Raw genomic sequence first — 21,610 nt, 5'->3', positions numbered from 1 at the left:
ACCCGGGTTTTTTTAAAAAAGCCCATGGACCCAGGGTTTTTTGGGTTTTTTTAAATAAAACCCAACTAAAGCTGGGTTTTTTAAAAGAAATGTGGGTTTTTTTGTCTTTTTTTAGGGAAAATGTAGGGTACTTGTAGCATATTGTAGCGTAAGTATGTGAACAAAGCACAAGAATTGTCTTGGGGTAAAAAAAGCTGGAAAACTAGTTAAAATTCAGCGTTTTCTGAAGAAGAGTATGAAAGACGACGAAACCCAAGAATGGTGAAGTTTCAGATTTTTTTAGTTTCCATGATTACCAACAGTTAAGGCAAAATTACTTCTTGAGTGATAAAATCTATTGTTCCTTTTTAATTACTACTATTTTTTTTTTGCATTTTACTTTATTGTATTTCATTTTTTATGCAAAACTACTGTAGAACCTCAAGTAGTTTAAATCCCTATTTACTGAATTCCAGCTTAATCAAGACATTTCTTTGAATTTTATGTTGCCTGTTTTTCTATTTCTGTGTACAGGGTAAGAAATATCAAACTTTTTTGTAAGATAATGAAAATACTGTACATCCTATTCTGTTTTCTGTCAGACCATTTGTAAAACCTGTTAATTTCTAAAAAAAATATAACTTGTTAATTCGAAATTTGTGACGCGTCGGGTTGCAGAAAATAATTCACATGAAAGCCTTTTAGCTAGAGTAGTTTCCTCTGTACAATCTACAAATATTGAGAAAACCAGATGTGACAGGACTTAGTCAAGATAATTTGAGTTATTTATTGACCAGTTAAAGATAAAAGTTAAATATATATTTTTTAAATCTTTGAAGTATTTTTAATGCCGTTAATAGTTAAGAAATACTATTAAAGTTCAAAATTCATTTTTTATGTCCATTGTCTGTGGTGAAGAACAAATAAAATAGAAGTTTAAATTGTAAAAGTATTTAAATTAATTACTTTTTTAAAAAACTTCTCAAAAAATTTAAAAAAAACCCAAAAGTGGGCTAAATAATGGGTTTTTTTAAATGGGTTTTTTCAAAAAAACCCATTGGGTCCAACCCAATTGGGTCCAATCGGGCCAACCCTGCAAGAAACCCTACCCAAGTGCGCATCACTGATTTTAATGAAACTTTACACATCGATTGAACACCTAAAAATATTGAACCCATATTAGATTGTTGGGATATTAGAGGGTACTGGTCCAACCACGGATTGTATAGAATTTTCAAACGTCCAGATGAGACGAATCTATCTGAATGAGGGGGAAAAGTAAAAATTTGATGCCGATATTTCGCTCATTTGAATGCGACTCTGCAAAAGCTGGCATCGCTAAAAAATAATAGATTCGTCCATTTCCGGCTGTAAAACGGATGTTTGTCTTTCCATACAATCCGTGGTCAGACAGTACAATATATTCTTTTATTTTAAATTTTAATTTCAGAAATTCAAATTTTGATTGAAAATTTGAAAAAACTGAACAAACTAAAGTTGATGTGTTTTAGGATTTTCCTGAAAATACTATTTATAGGGGTAAAACATCCCTCGCAATCAGGGTTGGCAAAAACCCGGGTTTTTTTAAAAAAGCCCATGGACCCAGGGTTTTTTGGGTTTTTTTAAATAAAACCCAAAAAAAACCCAACTAAAGTTGGGTTTTTTAAAAGAAATGTGGGTTTTTTTGTCTTTTTTTCGGGAAAATGTGGGGTACTTGTAGCATATTATAGCGTAAGTATATGGACAAAGTGCAAAAATTGTCTTCGGGTAAAAAAAGCTGGAAAACTAGTTAAAATTCAGCGTTTTCTGAAGAAAAGTATCAAAGACGAAAAACCCGAGAATGGTGAAGTTTCTGATTTTTTAATTTTCATTATTACCAACAGTTAAGGTAAAGTTATTTCTCGAGTGATAAAATCTATTGTTCGTTTTAATTACTACATTTTTTTTGCATTTTACTTTATTGTATTTCATTTTGTTATGCAAAACTACAGTAGAACCTCAAGTGGTTTAAATCCCTTTTTACTGAATTCCAGCTTAATCAAGACATTTCTTTGAATTTTATGTTGCCTGTTTTTCTGTTTCTGTGTACAGAGTAAGAAATATTAAACTTTTTCGTAAGATAATGAAAATACTGTACCTCTTGTTTTCTGTCGACTGTTTGAAAAATCTATTTATTTCTAAAAAATATACCTTGTGTTTATTCGAGATTTGTGATGTATTTGTTAGCAGAAAATAATTGACATGAAAGCCTTTTAACTAGAGTAATTTCCTCTGTACAATCTACAAATATTGAGAAAATGAGACGTGTCAGGACTTGGTCAATATAATTTGAGTTATTTATTAACCAGTTAAAGAAAAAAGTTAAATACATTTATTTAAAATCTTTGAAGTATTTTTTTAATGCTGTTAAGAGTTAAAAAATACTATTAAAGTTCAAAATTCATTTTTTACGTTCATTGTCTGTGGTGAAGAACAAATAAAAAAGAAGTTTAAATTGTGAAAGTATTTAAATTAATTAATTTTTTAAAAAACTTCTCAGAAAATTTTAAAAAACCCAAAAGTGGGTTAAATAATGGGTTTTTTTAAATGGGTTTTTTCAAAAAAACCCATTGGGTCCAACCCAATTGGGTCCAATTCGGCCAACCCTGCTCGCAATTTTACCCCATTGTGTCTCTAGTTTCCAATGAGCAATTCCATGTCAGATAAATCACCTTCTCGACCTGAACATTTCCGATTTCAATAAAATTTGCCATAAAGGACACATATGACAAGTTAAGTAATCCTCCCATTTTTTAGATTTCTATTCTGTAAATCGTTCGAAATATAGGCGGTAAAAAAACTGAAAATGTGTGATAAAATGAAAAGTGTGCTTTTACAAATGACTAACTTCTCTCCTAACTATAGTAAAATAAAAGTCCAAAAAATATTGTAAAGCTAAAAATTAGTTTTCTGTTGATATATAGCATGACTTTCTTATGAGATTTAATTTTTGAGGTTATTCACCAGGATGAGGTAATATTGTGAAGGACGGTTTACCACTTTTAAACTGTTAAGAAATAATTATTAATGTTTAGTTGTCTCAGGTTGGCAACACAGTCAAAATATTATATCTTCAGGACGTACTAAATTAGTTCAAGTAAAATGTTTGGTCTTATGTGTTTGTAATGTGCTTGTGTCTTTTATAATAAAATATATTTGGCCATTCCCACTGAGTAATCTCTGCATAAAAGAAAAAACTCTACAGGTCATGGGCCCAGAGTACCGCAGAGTGGCCGATTAAAATGTAAAAGTAAAAAAAATGAAATAAGAAGAAATAAATTTGAAGGTAAAAATTGCAGTTTGGAAAGAAATGGCTAATATGGCTGAAGATTTGAGTTCTGTCGAAAAACTGAAAGACCAAAGTAACTTTGCAGTGTGGAAATTCCAGGTAAACATAATTTTTAAATTGCATTCATTATTTAATATTATAAACGGATCTGAAAGAAAAGATGGTTTAAGTGATAATGCACTTACTTTATGGAAGAAAAAAGATGCACAAGCACTGAAAATAATTGTGACAACTATAGACAAGAAAGTTATGATGCATATTTTAAATTGCGAAAATAGTTGTGACATGTACAAAACACTTTGCGGAATTTATGAACGCGATTCTGAACAACAAAAATGTAGCTTACTTCAAGAATTTTTTAGTTACAATTTTGATTCTGAATATGATATTGCTATGCACATAAGTAAATTAGAAAACATAGCATACCGTCTAAAAGCGCTGGATAAGAAAATTGATGACGAGATGATAATATCTAAAATTCTTTTCAGAAAAATCCTGAAACACGCCAACTTTAGTTTGTTCAGCTTTTTATGAATTTTCAATCATTATTTGAATGTCTTTAATTTAAATTTAACAAAAAAGAATATATTGTAGGACCCTCTAATATCCCAATTATCCAATATTTAGGGATAAATTTCACTCTGTTTATAGTGTTTGTTGCAGATAAAAAAAACCATGTTCAATATTTTTAAGTGGTCTATTGATGGTGTAAAGTTTTATTTGAATTAGGGATTCACACTTAGGTAGGGTTACTTGTCAGAGTTCAGAAGTGCCAGATCCAATGCTAACCTACAGGTAAAATTGGACCCAGGTCTTGAAAACTCTGAAGTTTTAAGTCTGTTTTTGGATGGGCATTTTTCAAGCCAATGCCTTTCTAATGCTTTTCCTTTTTGAAAACATCAACTTCATGATTTATTTATTTTTTTTTAAACCAAAAGAAAAGAAATCTACCTTCAGAAAACAGTCACCATCCTCATTGTTTCTAATTATTTGATAAAATTAATTTCATTGAGATCTTCATCTTTGGAAAGCTTTGAGGCGAAATTTTACGAATGGTGTTTGCTTCAATTACATTGGAAGCTACTGGGTAGAAATTTTTGAATAAGCGTGGCAAAAAGATGAGAGTGCAAGTAATTGAGGGAAAAAACACAGGAAGGGTTGAAAATGATTGTCAACACGAAGTTATTAACGATGAAGTGGTAGTGTGATGTCAGGTCCAGAAAAAATCTCAAATATTTTACTTTCCCTTGCAGGGAATGTTTGTCTAAAAAATACATGCCTGAATAAAATTTTACATGCCTAGTTTTTTTATTGTATAATAATAAAAATACTTGAATTTGTTGCATAGCATTAATCAGACAAAAAATCAATTTAACAACTTTATATCTGAATTAAGAATATTTTCAATAAAAACATAAACGAAGTTTAAATAGAAGTACATAAGAAGTTGTCATTAAATTACCTACAGGGTATTGGCACCAGTAACAGACAGTCGTAAGTTTGGACTGAAATAATTAATAAGAATTTTTCGCTGGTAAAACTGATGTTGCTGCTGTAACAAGTGGTGTTTCATAATAAAATAAAGAACCATTGTTCTAGCTGCATACTCAATTATTAATCAATTAACGATTAAAATTAATTTATTAAGAAGCATATTGAGAGTGGTGACTATACGCCAGTACCTTTGTACATCAGACGATTATAATGAGCATGGTTGGTTATATGCTGAGGCACAACAGTCAATCTTGGTTACAGTTAACTCACATCACATTAGATTACATATTACAAGTGCAGTTAACTTACATTACATTACATTATATATTACAGCTGTGGCCCATGAATGCAGGGTTGGCCGGATTGGACCCAATTGGGTTGGACCCAATGGGTTTTTTTGAAAAAACCCATTTAAAAAAACCCATTATTTAGCCCACTTCTGGGTTTTTTAAAATTTTCTGAGAAGTTTTTAAAAAATTAATGATTTTAAATACTTTTACAATTTAAACTTCTTTTCTTATTTGTTCTTCACCACAGACAATGGACATAAAAAATGGAATTTTGAACCTGAATAGTATTTCTTAACTCTTAATGGCATTAAAAAATACTTCAATGATTTTAAATAAATATATTTAACTTTTTCTTTAACTGGTTAATAAATAACACGAAATATCTTGACTAAGTCCTGTCCCGTTTGCTTGTCTCAATATTTGTACATTGTACAGAGGAAACTACTCTAGCTAAAAGGCTTTCATGTACATTATTTTCTGCAAACCAACACACAACAAATCTCAAATAAACAAGGTATATTTTTTAGAAATTAACAGGTTTTACAAACGGTCGGACAGAAAACAGAATAGGATGTACAGTATTTTCATTATCTTACAAAAAAGTTCAATATTTCTTACTCTGTGCGCAGAAATAGAAAAACAGGCAACATAAAGTTCAAAGAAATGTCTTGATTAAGCTGGAATTCAGTAAAAAGGGATTTAAACTACTTGAAGTTCTACAGTAGTTTTGCATAACAAAATGAAATACAATAAAGTAAAATACAAAAAAAAAAAAAAAAAAATGTCGAAATAAAAAAACGAACAAATAAACAATAGATTTTATCACTCAAGAAGTAACTTTGCCTTAACTGTTGGTAATCATGGAAACTAAAAAAATCTGAAACTTCACCATTCTTGAATTTTGTCGTCTTTTATACCTTTCTTCAGAAAACGCTGAATTTTCCAGCTTTTTTTATCAAGACAATTTTTGTGCTTTGTCCATATACTTATGCTACAATATGCTACGAGTACCCCACCTTTCCCCTAAAAAAAGACAAAAAACCCAACATTTCTTTAAAAAAACCCAGCTTTAGTTGAGTTTTTTTGGGTTTTATTTAAAAAACCCTGGGTCCATGGGCTTTTTTTAAAAAACCCGGGTTTTTGCCAACCCTGCATGAATGCGGTGCAACCATCTAGTGTTATCAGAGTGGGTTCTATGAGCCATTTGGTATCTATACAAAGCAGTGGTGGAAGGTTATGAACAGCTACCACAAGGTCTGCCGGTGTTTCATGTTCATTTGAATTTAATAAGGCTTTAGATCTAAAAATAAAGAATTTTTGCAGATTTTGAAGAGAAAAAGGGAATTCTGTCCATTAGTCACTCTATCTGTTACTGGGTATCATCAGAATTGTCGACGTCTGTTACTGGGGGTCGGACCTTTTTTCGAAATGGAGCAAATAAAAATAGAATTAACTCATTCAGACTCCAAAAGCAGCCAAACGTTAGATCAGATATCGTTGCACAAGAGAAAAATAGTTTCAAAAATCTAAATACATTAAAAGGCTCAGAAAATTGAGTTAAACTGAGAGGGATGTCTTAAGCATGTCTGTTACTGGTGCCATTACCAGGGTTGGCAGGTTTCTGCCGAGGCGGTTAAAACCACTGGTAGAAACCGGTTAAAACCGGCATGGCAAAAACCACTTTCTGCCACATTTGTGGCAAAAACTCACAAAATGACAAAAAAAATTAATTATTGGCACAGAAAATGCATGGTAAAAATAATTGTTAACCAAAGCACAATCTAATTGCAATATTATCACACTTCAAAATCAAATGTTACATTGTTTTGGATCCTGCAGTTGCCTCTTAGAAAAGGTGGTTCCTAAAATCTGAACAGTTTCTTAATTTAATATGTACGAATTAGAATATTCTTGCAACAGAAGAGCTATAGGCAATCAAGGAACAAGCAATGTTCGTGAAACTTTCATTTGTTGTAGGTACATTTTTTTTTTAAAGTGATCCACCATTCAGTTGCTGAGATTGTGGTAAAAATTTGACTGGAAAAATAGGTTTCAAGAAATGGGGCCAGTTCGTTTTGAGAAGCTGTGACATTAGGTACAAAATTCATATTAATATAAGCCAGTAAAATTCTGGCACTTTCTTCTTAAAGCACATGATAATTTCAATCACAAGCAATTCAGATGAAATTACAATCCGTAATGCCAGTTTAATTCTATATGTGTTGCCTAAGCACCTATTGATTTTTCCTCCTTTGTTAGATTAATCCAAATACTACAGACATCTGCAACTCAAAAGTTCCCTTTCCAAACTAAATCAAGGGCACTAGCATAGGATTTTATTTTTTAAAATGATTGAATAAAATTAAATTTTTTAGTTTAAAACGAATATCCTTTAGTAATTACTTGAGTTATTAAAGATGCTTTTAAGTTTTTGCCAGTTTCTGCCGGTTTTTACCGGTTGTAACCAGTTTCTGCCACTGGCACGGCAAAAACTAGTTTCTGCCGGCAGAAAGCCAACCCTGGCCATTACCCTACTTAATTAAAAATTATAATTACATGCTGGGGGGCATGTAAGGATAAAAGATTCATGCCCAATCAAAATTTTTACATACCCCGGGGATGTCGGGCAAAATAATTTTTGAGCCCTGGTGGTATAGTAGAAAAAAGTGATTTCAGGAAGCGGATGCAATCAGATTTTGAAACGCATGAAAAATTGATACCTAGAGCAAAAAAACATAATCTTTACTAATAATGAAGCTGAATGTCCCTCTGTCTGTCCGGATCTCTGTGATGAGCATAGCGCCTAGACCGTTCGGCCGATTTTCATGAAATTTGGCGCAAAGTTAGTATGTAGCATGGGGGTGTGCACCTCGAAGCGATGTTTTGAAAAGTCGATGTGGTTCCTTTTCTATTCCAATTTTAAGAAAAAAAACTCATAAATTACGAAATTATCATAACGTGGAACCGTAACATGGGTACAAGCCAATTGGCGAGAAAATTCACCATACATTACTTGTAAATATACACGGGGGGTGATTGTGAGTTCATCAAAAAATACCTGAAAGTTTCAAAGCGAGAGGGGGGGGGGGGGTAATCTTTGGCCCCTAATACTTAAGTGCACCTTTGCCATAGTATTAAATAGTTCTGAGTCGAAATATTGTGTGTACATTTGATTAAATTTTGAATGGGTTACAAAGTTACTTTTGAGCTGGTGTTATACAAATTATCCTGACATTTGTCCATCTTAAGGGATAGGTGTCCATCTTAAGGCTCTTGCAGGTATATTTGATGAGTATTATACAATTTAAAATAAATTGTGGAGGTAGGGACACAAAAGCATAGCGAAAAAAGAACATAATTCCGGTATTTTCAGACATGAAACTACCGGAAATTCGGTAAAATACCGGAACACAATCACCCCTGTATACAGGCGAACCTTTAATTTCTCTATTACGGGCAAAGCCGTGCGGGTGCCACTACAGTGAAATTCCGTTACAACGAATACTAATACAGCGAAATTTCCGTTTCAACGATCTACATTTTCAATCCCTAGATAACTGCCATTACATTATTTGAATTCCATTACAACGAAATTCCCGTTGCAACGAACAACATTTGCGGTCCCTTGAAGTTCGTTGTAACGGGATTTCACTGTAGTAACAAATACACGAATAAAATATGTCTTGGGGGTAAAAAAAGCTGGAAAATTCAGCGTTTTCTGAAGAAAAGTATAAAAGACGATAAAACCCAAGAATGGTGAAGTTTCAGATTTTTTTTAGTTTCCATGATTACCAACAGTTAAGGCAAAGTTACTTCTCGGGTCATAAAATCTATTGTTCGTTTGTTCGTTTTAAATTTTTTTTTGCATTTTACTTTATTGTATTTCATTTTGTTATGCAAAACTACTGTAGAACCTCAATTAGTTTAAATCCCTTTTTACTGAATTCCAGCTTAATCAAGACATTTCTTTGAACTTTATGCTGCCTGTTTTTCTATTTCTGTGTACAGGGTAAGAAATATTAAACTTTTTTGTAAGATAATGAAAATACTGTACATCCTATTCCGTTTTCTGTCCGACCATTTATAAAACCTGTTAATTTCTAAAAAAAATATAACTTGTTAATTCGAAATTTCTGTGTTGGGTTGCAGAAAATAATTCACATGAAAGCCTTTTTAACTAGATTAATTTCCTCTGTACAATCTACAAATATTGAGAAAATCAGAGGTGACAGGACTCGGTCAAGATAATTTGAGTTATTTATTGACCAGTTAAAGAAAAAAGTTAAGTATATTTATTTAAAACCTTTGAAGTATTTTTTTTATGCCGTTAAGAGTTAAGAAATACTATTAAAGTTCAAAATTCATTTTTTGTGTCCATTGTCTGTGGTGAAGAAGAAATAAAAAAGAAGTTTAAATTGTGAAAGTATTTAAATTAATTAATTTTTTTTTAAACTTCTCAGAAAATTTTAAAAAACCCAAAAGTGGGCTAAATAATGGGTTTTTTAAATGGGTTTTTTCAAAAAAAAAAAACCATTGGGTCCAATCCGGCCAACCCTGCAGGAAGGGGATGCAATCAGATTTTGAAACGCATGAAAAAATGGGTACCTAAAGCAATATATGATATCACGCAGATATATGATCAAATATATGATCATAAAGCAATATATGATCACGTAATAACAAATACACGAATAAAAGTTGGCAGGAATGCACTCACGATGGCCGAGACGTGGCGCAGGAGATCGGTGGTGTGGAGCACCGCGAAGAGGATCTTGAAGAAGGAGAGGGCAGCCACCACCACTTCTCTGGATTTGGAGGTGATCAGGAGACACACGTTCTCCACCAGCAGGTGCATCAGCTCCCCGTCCACGTCATCTACGACGAAAGAAACGACAATGAGCACTTGCATTCCCATATTTTGAAAAAGACACATACAGCGGCTCCCAAAAGTGCGAAAAACGGTAAGCTTATGCTTGTTGGCCTAGCGCCCCTTATATAATAACTAGCTGCGTGCCCGGCGTTGCACGGGCTACCTAAAAAATGTAAGAGCAGTCCAGTTGATGCTTTTGTAGTACACTGACACTAGTTTCTAACGCGTTAAGGAATAAATAAATGCGCGTAAAGCAAGGTTTGCAAAACACCAGTAAAACATATTTTTGCCAAAACACCTCATCAACGTTAATAATCGTTATCAATGATACAATACATTTTCAGTCAGCACAAAAGGGGAAAATATATGCATTATCAACTATAATCTTTACTCACGTTAAACTGAATTACATCTGATAGACTATATCGGAAATATTTATGCACAATAACAATCCGCTTTTTTACATAAAATAGTCTACTACCCGGCGTTGCCCGGGTGTTTATTAATGCAACATACCACTCAGATAAATATTTGGATGGATTCTATCCACATGGTCGTACAAGAATTACGTTTCTTTTCAATGATTTTCTTCACGCTGTAAATTTTAATAAAAGAATTGTTGCGGAAAGTTGAGTTGAAGCACTGAATAATAATTTGAATGGAGGAAAGCCTTCGAAAAATATGGATTTTATTTTGAAATCTAAGAGTCATAATTAATAGTTTTTAATTGATATCTCCGCTAATTATTATCGGAGGATTATGTTAAATAGCCAGACATGAAGACGGGAAGATGACGAATCCATCGATACCTGGTTCGATGGTCAGTTCACTGTCGTTCGGGAGAAGAAGCTTGGACATAGATAGATAGATAGATAGATAGATAGATACTCAGAATTTATATGTATAAGATTAACGAATTCATCTCACCACTTATCCCACCATAATATCAGTCACTTGCCTAATCATTGAGAAATTTTCAACGATGTTTTTCTTTCTTCTAATGCGGACGCCTGATGACGTATCTCGCACGTGCAGTCGCCGATCTATGACGTCACGACCTTCACGTAATCGGCGATGCACCGTAACAGATCGGCACGTGCCCGATGCTCATTGGCCAGGTGCTATGCTGGCGTGTATCAGGTGATTTGGCGTCCGCATGCAAATGAGTTCACTTACGATAAAAGGAAATGTTTCGAGTAGAAAGGAGACTTCTTCGGTGTTTTCTCTCTGGCAGGTTGACTCGAGCGTTCGTTTGCTTTTATGCAACGATGCGGGTTCTTTTTAATAGATATATAATAGATTGATATAGCTCAGCTCTAGTTCGCGTTGTTTCAAATGTTTTTAATTTTTAACTAACTTTACTAAATGACCAAATAAATTTGGTTTTTATTTTTAAGTTGTCTTCAACTATTTTTTAATCATGCATTTCTAGTCATACATTTAATTAGGTTATTGCATTTGGAGATTATTAGTCTTGAGCATTCTCTTGCTCATTAACGCTTTCCGTCGTAAAATCAATGATAAATAGGCTCAAAACGTTTTGGAACAACGTCTTACTGAGAGATGAAAATAAGTTCAACATTTTGGGTAAAATTGTTAATGGAAGAAAAAACTGAGGAATTTAATCTTAAGAACTTAGTTGGATCAATTAATCAGGACGGGGTGAAGGTGTTCTTTTGTGAGGGTGCATCTCAACATAAGGACTTGGAAATTTGGAATTTTTTGGTGAAATAATGAATTATGATGTTCCTTTAAATATTTCAAAAACAATTTCAAACTATTAGCCAAAAATTTGGTAATCGGAAACAACTTTGTTTTTTATGGAGATAACGATAAGAAGCACACGTTCGCGCTTGGTGCCTCAAAATTTGTCCTTAAGCTTAGACATATCTCCTCAATCGCCAGATTTAAACTTAATGGAATATATTTAGAGATATCTGGTGGCTAGATTACGAAAATACACCATTGAAACGAAAAGCGAATTAGAAACAGTAAGGCTCGTGGTGCGGCTGAACACTTACTCAGAAATTGCACAAAAAAAGAAAGAAAAAACAATGAAATCTATTCCCAGACGTTTAAAAGCTGTTGTTGTTACTGCATGATATTCTACTAAATAATAACTTAGTAAAAAATTAGATTATTTACTAATTTTTTGACATTTTTTCAAAGTGTACGAAGACTTTTGTGAGATAAAATTTCCGGCACCTTTTGGTTTTTGATTTTTAAAAAAATATGTTTTAATGTTTCATTAAAAATTTTCATGTGGTTTTGTTAAAAATAGATCATAGATCTTATAATAAAATACCTATTCCGAAATATTAATTCTAACCAATAGATAAGAGTCTATTTCATTGAAAGTCGCAGGTGAACGAACACTTTTGGGAGCCACTGTATCTTTTTTTCTACATCTTCCAACTCTTTTCAGTCAAAAAACTTTTTATGCATTGAATTCATTAATCTCGTTTAATTTCATTCGTTATATTTTGTTACTTTTAGGTAGCAAGTACAGTGATCTCTCACTTATATGGGACCTCAGTTATGAGCGTTTTTCTCACAAGCCAGCGATACGGGAAAACAATGTCAACTCTTGTTCATTTATATGCAAAACCCAAAATGCACCTTTCACTTATGCGCGGTAAATTTTTTTCAAGTTTTAGTTAAATCGCGTATTTACGGTTTCCTTATTGGAAGATTTGTACCCTTTTTGTTCTGTCTCTTATAATGCATTCACATGCCTTTATTCCATTGTTTGAATTCTTCCAAGAACGTGTTCTTTTTCGCTCAAGTGTGCAATTGGGGGGTGGAATTAGTCTTGTGATACATTGAGAGGGGAGAACAGGTTACATACGAAAAGGTTGACATCACTAAAAGTCGTGGTCAAGCAGTAAGCATTGACGTAGCCATATAACACTGATCACGCGACATTTTTAAGGTTTTAGGGAATTCGCTTAAGTAGTGTACAGTGTATCGAAACTAACAAAACATACAACTTTAAATTTAGCATTTTTATTTAATTACGATGCATGAACAAAAATTATGTGCATATTTATTCATTAGTATTAATAGTGTACTATTAGTATTACTATAACTGATGTTAACTTATTGCATTTAAACTTGTTTTCGGGGTTTTCACTTATGCGCAAATCTCATTCATGTGCGAAAATTTTGTCGCTCCCCTTTGGTCGCATGTAAATGAGAGGTCACTGTAACTAAATTTAATGCACTGCTCATTAAAAAAGTTATATATATATATATATTTTTTAGTATGTTAATCAAGTAAAAAGACTTAATGGTACATAAAGCACAAAATCTCCACCATGTGACTCTTTTAGTACTTAGCTAAAACCAACTCAAAAACTGTCTTTACTAATAAAATAAAAATTAGAGATCAACATTTCCATTCAACACAGATTTATAAGTAAAACAGTGGAATTCTCTAAGCAAAGGGGGGGGGGGGGGGGAGGGGGAAATTTTGAAACAAATATTCATTCTTTAATGCTTTTTTCCACTGATACAGTAAGTCTTAGAGTAAGTAATTCCTCCTGATTTCCACAGCAAAAGCAAAAATGAATCACTGAAGATGAATCACAGAATGCTAAAAATATTGTTCTTCTAAGTTTGTTTTCATATTTTAAGGTTTTACACAAAATTAATGATTTTCCAAGACTTTTACATCATGACTTTTATGATTAAAATTCGAATTTTTCGAAATCTCAATTAGTTCGGGAGAAATTAATTAAAACCCCTTAATTTCTGCGAAATTAAAAACCTGTCATTGAAATTCAAATCCCTTATTTTCGAAGGCTTTCCTCCATTCAAATCATTATTCAGTACTTCATCTCAACTTTTGGTCGATAGCGAACTATAAATTTGATATTGTTTTTGTTTCTCACGTGGTTCTTCGAGGCTTTTCTCAAGTCAAATCATAATGTTTCTGTCTTTTGCTTTTATTTTTTCAAAACTAGAAACGAAGTTTTTAAGAACATCATCACAGGCGGACTATCCTTTTGAATTTAGAAGAGTGCAGTTTCCTGTTAAAGTTTGCTTTTGCAATAACCATTAATAAGTCACAAGGACAGACATTAAAAGTAGCAGGGATCGATTTAAGAGAAGACTTTTTTTCACACGGCCAATGTTATGTAGCTTGCTCCAGAGTCAGTTCATCAAGCAGCTTAATAATTTTAGCACCAGAAAAAAAAACTAAAAATTTTATATACAAAGAAGTTCTAGCTTAAACATAGGTATAACAATAAAATGTGGATGACCTGTGTTTGCAAAGATAATCAATACTTTAAAAGGATCGTTAATAACAGTTGAAGATCGGTTAAGGACAAGGGGATATATATATGGAGTCCAGGGGCCACGGGATCCTCTCAAAATTAGAAAAAATTATAGCTAATAAGTAATTATTATAGGGGATTTTCGAAACTAGGTGCACAAAGCACTGTTATCCCCTGCTAATTCCATTACCCGAGCAATGCCGGGTACAGGAAAGCTAGTGTTCTAAGAAAAGACAGTTTTGAAAAGCAAGAACCCACCCTTGAACTCGAACATGACTCGTCCAATGGCCAGGATGGTGGCACCAATCAGATGGGTGGATCTTCCGGCGAGTCCGGCCAATAGGATCTTCATATACTCTTGGAGCGCACCTGAAACGGAGACAATTGTTAGTGTAATTAAAAATGACGCTAGAACGACATTCTCAATGTATTGACTCAGTGGTTGGAAGTAGCGCGCTACAAGTAGCGACGCTACTGTAGTAGCTACATTTTTGAGTAGTTCGTAGTGTAGCGCACTACTTTAAAAAAAAGCAGTGTAGTGAGTAGTTAACTACAAAAAAAATAGTAGTTTGTCGCGATTTCTGGAAACTATTTTCAAATAAACTGAAAAAAAAATCAATGTTCAAACGAATTTGACTGGCGTCAATTTTTCACAAGTACATAAGCAGATGGCAATGAGAAAAAAGACTAATAAAAATACGAGCTAACCTCAGGTATTTCATTTTGACGCCATACCTGCTATCTGTTCAACGCCTTTAGTTTGTTTGCTGTCGTAATTTTTATATTTCACCAATATTTACATTGAAAAAAGCTATGTTTGGGTAGGAAATAGAATGTAAGTGTAATCAGTTATTTTTTGCTTTTTAGTTCCAGGGTATTTTTTGAAGTTTTTTTTTTTTTTTAAATTTAAAAGTAATTTATTTTCACGATTGTCTTTACACAAGAGGAAAAATACAAGAGTGTATGTAAATTGAAAAATTGACTTTCATTTTTTGAGGGACAACCTATTGTGTATGCTTTGTATTTACTTATTTTTTGGAAAGTAGCGAAGTAGCGACTACATTTCAGAAGTAGTTTGTGGTTGCTACATTTTGAAAAAAGTAGTTGTAGCTGTAGTTAACTACATTTGTAACAAAGTAGTTGTAGTTGTAGTTCGCTACAAAAAAAATGTAGATATGTACTCAATGTACTGATAATGTACTCAATAATCAGAAATGTTGGTAAATGGAAACTATGTATAAAAACTTGGTCTTGTTCTCGAATTTATTGTATTTTAGAACAAAATCAATAGAACATTTTTAAATAATAAAAATAATGTTGCAAAAAGTTATGTTTCACAGCTGAGCAAATATAAAAAGGGAATTAACTGAATACAAATTGAAATTTTTTTTAAACATTAAGAAAAGTAATGAAATGTGTATTTTCAAAAACAGAAATCTCATTTGTTTCATTTTTACTTCCTTTTACAAAAAAAGGAAGTATTGTATTTTCAAAAAAATTTTCACTAAAAAATCGGCCTTCATTTTCATTTTGCTCACCCCCGAATGAATGTTGAGTTTTTTTTTTCGACTCGACCACACGTGGATAAGTTCCTAGGAACGTATAGACACCCGAAATATCCATTTTGACGATTCCCGAGTTAATTACATCGAGTTTTCTCGTGACGTATGTATGTACGTATGTATGTGTGTATGTATCTCGCATAACTGAAGAACGGTATGTCCTAGAAAGTTGAAATTTGATACACAGACTCCAAGTGGGGTCTAGTTGCGCACCTTCCCTTTTGGTTGCATTCGGATGTTCCAAAGGGGGTCTTTTGCCCCAGTTTGAGGGGAAATCATTGTTAATTTTAATGTAAACTTAAGCGGTGCTATAATTTGGTAAACACTTGGCAATATATCGCGAAGCTTTTTGTCGCCAACATGGCGACGAATTTGGCGTTTTTTTTTTTTTAATCTGGTTTCAATTTGGCCATATTTAGAGAGTTAACCATTGAATCACATTAAAACTGCCAATATTGCGAAAACTTATCTGTATAAAATGTTTGCTTCGGTTTGCAACCAACTTGGGGTGAAAATATTTAAAGTGTTTCTTTGCTCACTCCGAGGCACTATTATATTTAAATTGGAGTAAAAGGAAGTCATGTGATGCACACATCAGTTGGTTTCAATCTAATATGCTATTATATGCTTAATTATTTTTTTTTTCAGGGGAGGGGGATTTCCAGAGAACACACACACTGCATCTGGAGTTCCAAAGGTTCACAAGGGTACTAAAACAAAGCATTGTTGCCCGTTGACTTCTCCAGGTACTATGTTTCTTAGAAGTTGATTGATTTTGAGGGCAAAAGAACTTGTTGCACAAACTGAACAAAACAGTGGTTTTCTCTTCAGTGTTCATTTATTTAATAATAAAAAAAAAATCTGATCCAGTCAGAGTAAAAAACATTTTTACAATACATTACAAAATAAAGGGTTCATACTCTATTTGGATGAAAAAATTAAATGACTTTTCCAAAACCTTTTTCATGACTTCATGAAAATTTTCATGACCTTGTTACATGAAGTGAATAGTACTATTTAATATTAAACTTGCCAATTTATTTTTTTATTTTATTTATTTATTTACTTTGGAAATGAGCAATAGCAAAACTTTTATGATCTAAAATTTATCAGAGTTTTTTGAGATCGTTCAATTTCCCAGTTTAAACAGCTTTCATAGTGCAATACTAAATCACTCAAGATTTCTAATACTCGTTTTAGCTACTGTTACATTTACCCAGAACATTTTTCCATGACTGAAAATAAATTTCCCCCATGAGTTAGACTGAAAATTTCAATTTTCCATGATGTTTCCAGGTCTGAAATTTGTTTATTTTTTTCCCATGACTTTCCAGGATCTCCATGACTCATACGAACCCTGAAAATAGAGCTTCGAGAAATAATAATAAAAAAATTCAAATTTTTAAAATGCAATGAAACAAAAACTGACAGTATAAGCAACTAAAGTATTTTTAGTTGCTTATTTGCATTCTTTAAATAGATAAATTACTTAAACATTTTACAAAATATGAAAAGAAAGGGAGTACTGTTTTTGAAAAAGACTCATATTATTGGAAATATGATACTTGAAAGAGACAATTAAAACAAAATATTTCATTTATGGGATGCGTTTTTTCAAAGTCACTTCTTTATTTATTTACAGCATAGAACTCAAAACTTAACTCGTGACCCAAACCAAAATCTTGTGCCAGTAATATTCCTTGTGCCTGCAATATAAATCTATAAATATATTCATATTTATCTATCTAGCAGATTAGATTTCCGCATCTTGGAATTGATAATATAATCAGTGGATTTACTTAACAATCAACACATAATTATTTCAACAAGTTTCTAGAATTTTCTTTCCATTTTTGTTACTTTTCTTGAAAATAGGGAAGTTTTCGAACTTTCAATTTTATTTTTATATGATAGAGCAACATGTATGAACATCATAGGTGAAAAAATTTTTGCGATAAGATAAGTAGTTTTTTTTAAAATTAATTTTTAAAGTTCAAGCGCTTGTGACGTCAAATGGCATAGGAAGTGACGTCATGCGCTCTTCCGATAGGGGAGAAGCCGAAGGTCACGCATTCGACTTCGAAGACGAAACGTAAAAGGCTTATCTCCTCGCATTTAACTCCTCCCGTTTCAGGAACATTAAACCTCTCATCCTCTCGGAAATATTCGAATATCATCATTGATGTTAATTGAGGAAGATTATTAGATTGTGCTTTAACGAATCCGGCCTCCATAATGTGTTCAAAAGGATTATTGAATTTCTAAAAAATAAAAATATCGGCGCACTCAAAATGTCCCTAGCGAAAACAAGGGATCTTCGGCGGAAGGCTGCCCATTAGTGTCCTGTGACGTAGGCTCGTGACGTCTCAGAAGAGCGCACTTTTGTGCGTGGATTTTTAAAAATTCATTAAAAATCAACCACGGTGTTTTAAAATTCGGCAATGGTGAATTTTTTAGTTTTGAGGGTCAATTAACAATATCCAATAGCCAAAATATGAACATTTAATAGGTTGCAACTTCCCAGTTATGTAATCTTAGGGGAAAAGCAGAAAAAGCTAATGAAGAAAACAAAAATGACATGAATCTCCATTTGTACAAATAAGTCAAATCACTGATGTAAATTACAGCGTTATTTGAAATGACAAGTTCAACTCGCATATCTTTCCTGAGCAAACTGAAAATGATGAGTTGCACTCGTCGGAAAATCAGGATCAACGCTAAGCATTTGTCACCGCGCCAAATATGATAAATGGGTGGATTTGGTCAAAGAAACTCCGACTTGGCAAAAGTAAAGGAACAAAAAAATTTTTTTCAGAAATTACCACATAAAAACAGGTGGTTGGGGGAGACTCAATCTATCTATATAAAAATGAATGTTTGTCTGTAAGTTATCCAAGAACTCAAAAACTACCCGGTAGATTTGGCTGAAACTTTCACCGTTTTTTATTTTTGGTACCGGGAACGTTTATGGACCGGTTCAAAAAAATCCGATCGATAGTTCCTTTTTTATTCCAATTTAAGTCACAATCCGTCGGATAAATACGAATAAAATGATCGGCTGCAGAAATTAATTCGCGTGAAAGATCTCATTGATAAGAAGTTAGCATTTTTCTTGAGTTTGAACAAATAAATTCTTTCTTTATTGTTTTCATGCAACGGGGGGATTTAAAACTTTTTCTATTTGATATTTTTAGCGATGGATTGATCTCGCAAACTGCGTGAGTACAAAATTTGAGTAGAGTCACGGCTTCACTGGATACCTGGACCGATGATTATGAAAATTGCTATATATATGTATTTTCCCACAGAGAAGGTGCACAATATGCTCATTGAAGCCACTGGCCACCAGGTGGCACTGCAGAGTAGCCACTTCTGCCCCGTTCAACCGATTGTCATGAAAATCAGTATAATGATGTATTTTTTTGTTGGCGTAGCAACGCGCATCGGGTACAGCTAGTCACTTATGAATTGCCATTAAGTGTTTATTCCACTTAAATGTATATTGTTACTGCATAGTTAAAATACCAGCACTTGCAATGTGTATTTTATAAAATTATTAGTTTATTTTCTGATGGAAGTTTTCTAAAACAAAAAGGTAAAAAATTCACAATCAAAATGTATTGATTGGCTAAATTTTTTTGGAATTTAGAAAAGACTTCTAAAATTTGGCTAATTTGTTGGCTAGCAATTTGAAATCACTAGCACAGACCCCAAGAAATCATAGAGTAGATGCTTTTTAGGAGAAAAGATTTTCATATATGTAATAATAAACATCCATATGAATGTAAAATAAATGCAATTTTTAACAATAAAAAATTATTTGTGCCACAAAACTTAAGTTTTTATAGTAATTCCTCTTGTTAAACCTAAAAAAAAAGAAGATGTGTGAATCAGCAGTGCTGACTGAAAGGAATAAGCTAAATGCAGCAGTTCTCAACCTGAGGGACATAGAAGAAATTCAAGGGGTAGTGAGGGTACGAAAAATTTAAAAAATAAAGCAAATTATGTGTTCACATGTGAATATTAAAAAAGTGTCAGCCCTATCATTAAATATTGTGAAAGTGACTTGATGGTGCAGGCCAATATCATCTGACCCTACATTAATTCAAATTTTTAAATTTGTTTCTATCTTTTTGGAATTTCCATAACAGGGTTGCCACGCAATTTTGAAAAAAAAATTCCCTGTGTTTTCCCTGTATGCAACATTACAAACAAGTGTACACTGATATTTAAAAAAGAACATTAATATCTTGATAACATACGCAAACAAAATACGGGAACAGGGGGGCAAAATACCAAATAAAAGTATAAAAATAAGGATAATTTGAATAAATTAAACTTTTTACACAAGAAGAAAAAAAGCCTTCTTGTAACCATTCATTACTTGAACTTTTGAAAATTAAAGTTAAGTAGAATAATGAATATTAACGACTAATTTCATGCTCTCAAAATTAAACTAGTATAAAATTGAAGCCGCATGTCAAATAAAACAACAAATAATTTTTGTTTTTATGATATACATTTTAATATTTACTAAAGGAAAAAAAAAACTTTAAATATTACTATTTTTAATTTTATTTTACGAATGAAATTGATTAATATTATTACTATTATTATTTATTTTGGTAGTTTATACATTTGGGTATTGATTTTGTAATTTAAATTTAAAAATTCCCTGTATTTTCCAGGTTTTAGAGAAAATTTTAAAAATTCCCTGCATTTTCCCTGTTTTTTTGTTGATTTTTGAATTCCCTGTATTTTCTCTGTTTCTTCAGGTTTCCCTGTGGCGTGGCAACCCTGCATATGCTCTGGTAATAATATGTTCAAAATATTGCATATTAACCCTGTATTGTATTAACCAGTGACCTCAGGTCAGTGCGCAAAGGGGGATACAGAGCCTGGAAGATTGATTTCCCCTGGTTTAAAAGCTCAATTAAAAGGAAAAACTTAGTATTATTACAAATTCTGTAAATAGTAATTAATTTTGTGATTAATTTGTCGTAATCTAGCCAAATTTGGCGTTTATTAAATTAGCTTTCATCTAGATTTATTATAGTAACGTAACCTGTAAATAGTTTCCTGCAATGAATATACAGCCCCCGTACATTCGGCTGAAGTATACGGTCCCCTCATTTCTGAATGATAAAATTTGCGAATGGAAAGAAATAAGAAAGTTTAGAACGGCGTAGGATATTCTGGAATATCTGAGCCTTCTTTCGATGTCTATAAATAGCCGTGCCTCATGATAAAAAGTCAGTTTCGATTGAGAATTTGTACTGAGAGTGTATTAGCTCTGTTTATTGCGAGGCATTTCGCTGTGTTGTTTTCGTATTTGGACGTAAATACGTGTGTAACCGTTGAGTTTACGGAGTGGATTGATATTTCCATAATTGCTGATGATTAATTTAGCAGTACATAGTGTAAATAAATCTCCTGTGTTTTCTCAAGAACTGTGTCGTCATTTCAAGCTGCACCGGAACCTTTAACAGTGTTGAAAGGTTGTGTAAAGCAGAGATTCAGACAGCTGAACATAAACAAATACGTTTAATACGAAACATGGGGACACACATACAGCAAGACATAGAGAAAAGTAGTGAAGACCTGATAAACAAGACTGCGGCTCTTTAAATAGAATAGAGGGCAGATTTTCAGTATCCAATGATGTTTCTCAAATAGCAATGAGCTTTCTCCTAAGTCTGATGGTGCATTAAAGAAGAGATTTCGCGAACTCCGTGGAAAGCTGCAAATGTCTCTTCCAATAAGAAATAAGCACAGTTCTTTCATTTAAACCAATAAAGAAAGCGATT

At 32.7% G+C, this 21,610-nt stretch overlaps 1 protein-coding gene across 1 annotated transcript in view; it reads right to left on the bottom strand.

The window, feature by feature from the left end:
* Nucleotides 1–21,610, bottom strand: part of LOC129222455 (RRP12-like protein) — a 181,859-nt gene that overhangs the window by 34,977 nt on the left and 125,272 nt on the right. The window contains exons 16-17 of the mRNA XM_054856970.1: nt 14,500–14,610; nt 9,809–9,966 (exon numbers count right to left, since the gene is read on the bottom strand). Coding sequence (XP_054712945.1) covers nt 9,809–9,966; nt 14,500–14,610 — 269 coding nt within the window. The remainder of the gene's footprint in view (nt 1–9,808; nt 9,967–14,499; nt 14,611–21,610) is intronic.

Source organism: Uloborus diversus, chromosome 5 (assembly GCF_026930045.1).
Source record: "Uloborus diversus isolate 005 chromosome 5, Udiv.v.3.1, whole genome shotgun sequence".
NCBI lineage: Eukaryota > Metazoa > Arthropoda > Arachnida > Araneae > Uloboridae > Uloborus > Uloborus diversus.
The sequence above is the reverse complement of the archived record's forward strand: the minus strand, read 5'-3'. Positions and strand labels throughout refer to the sequence as shown.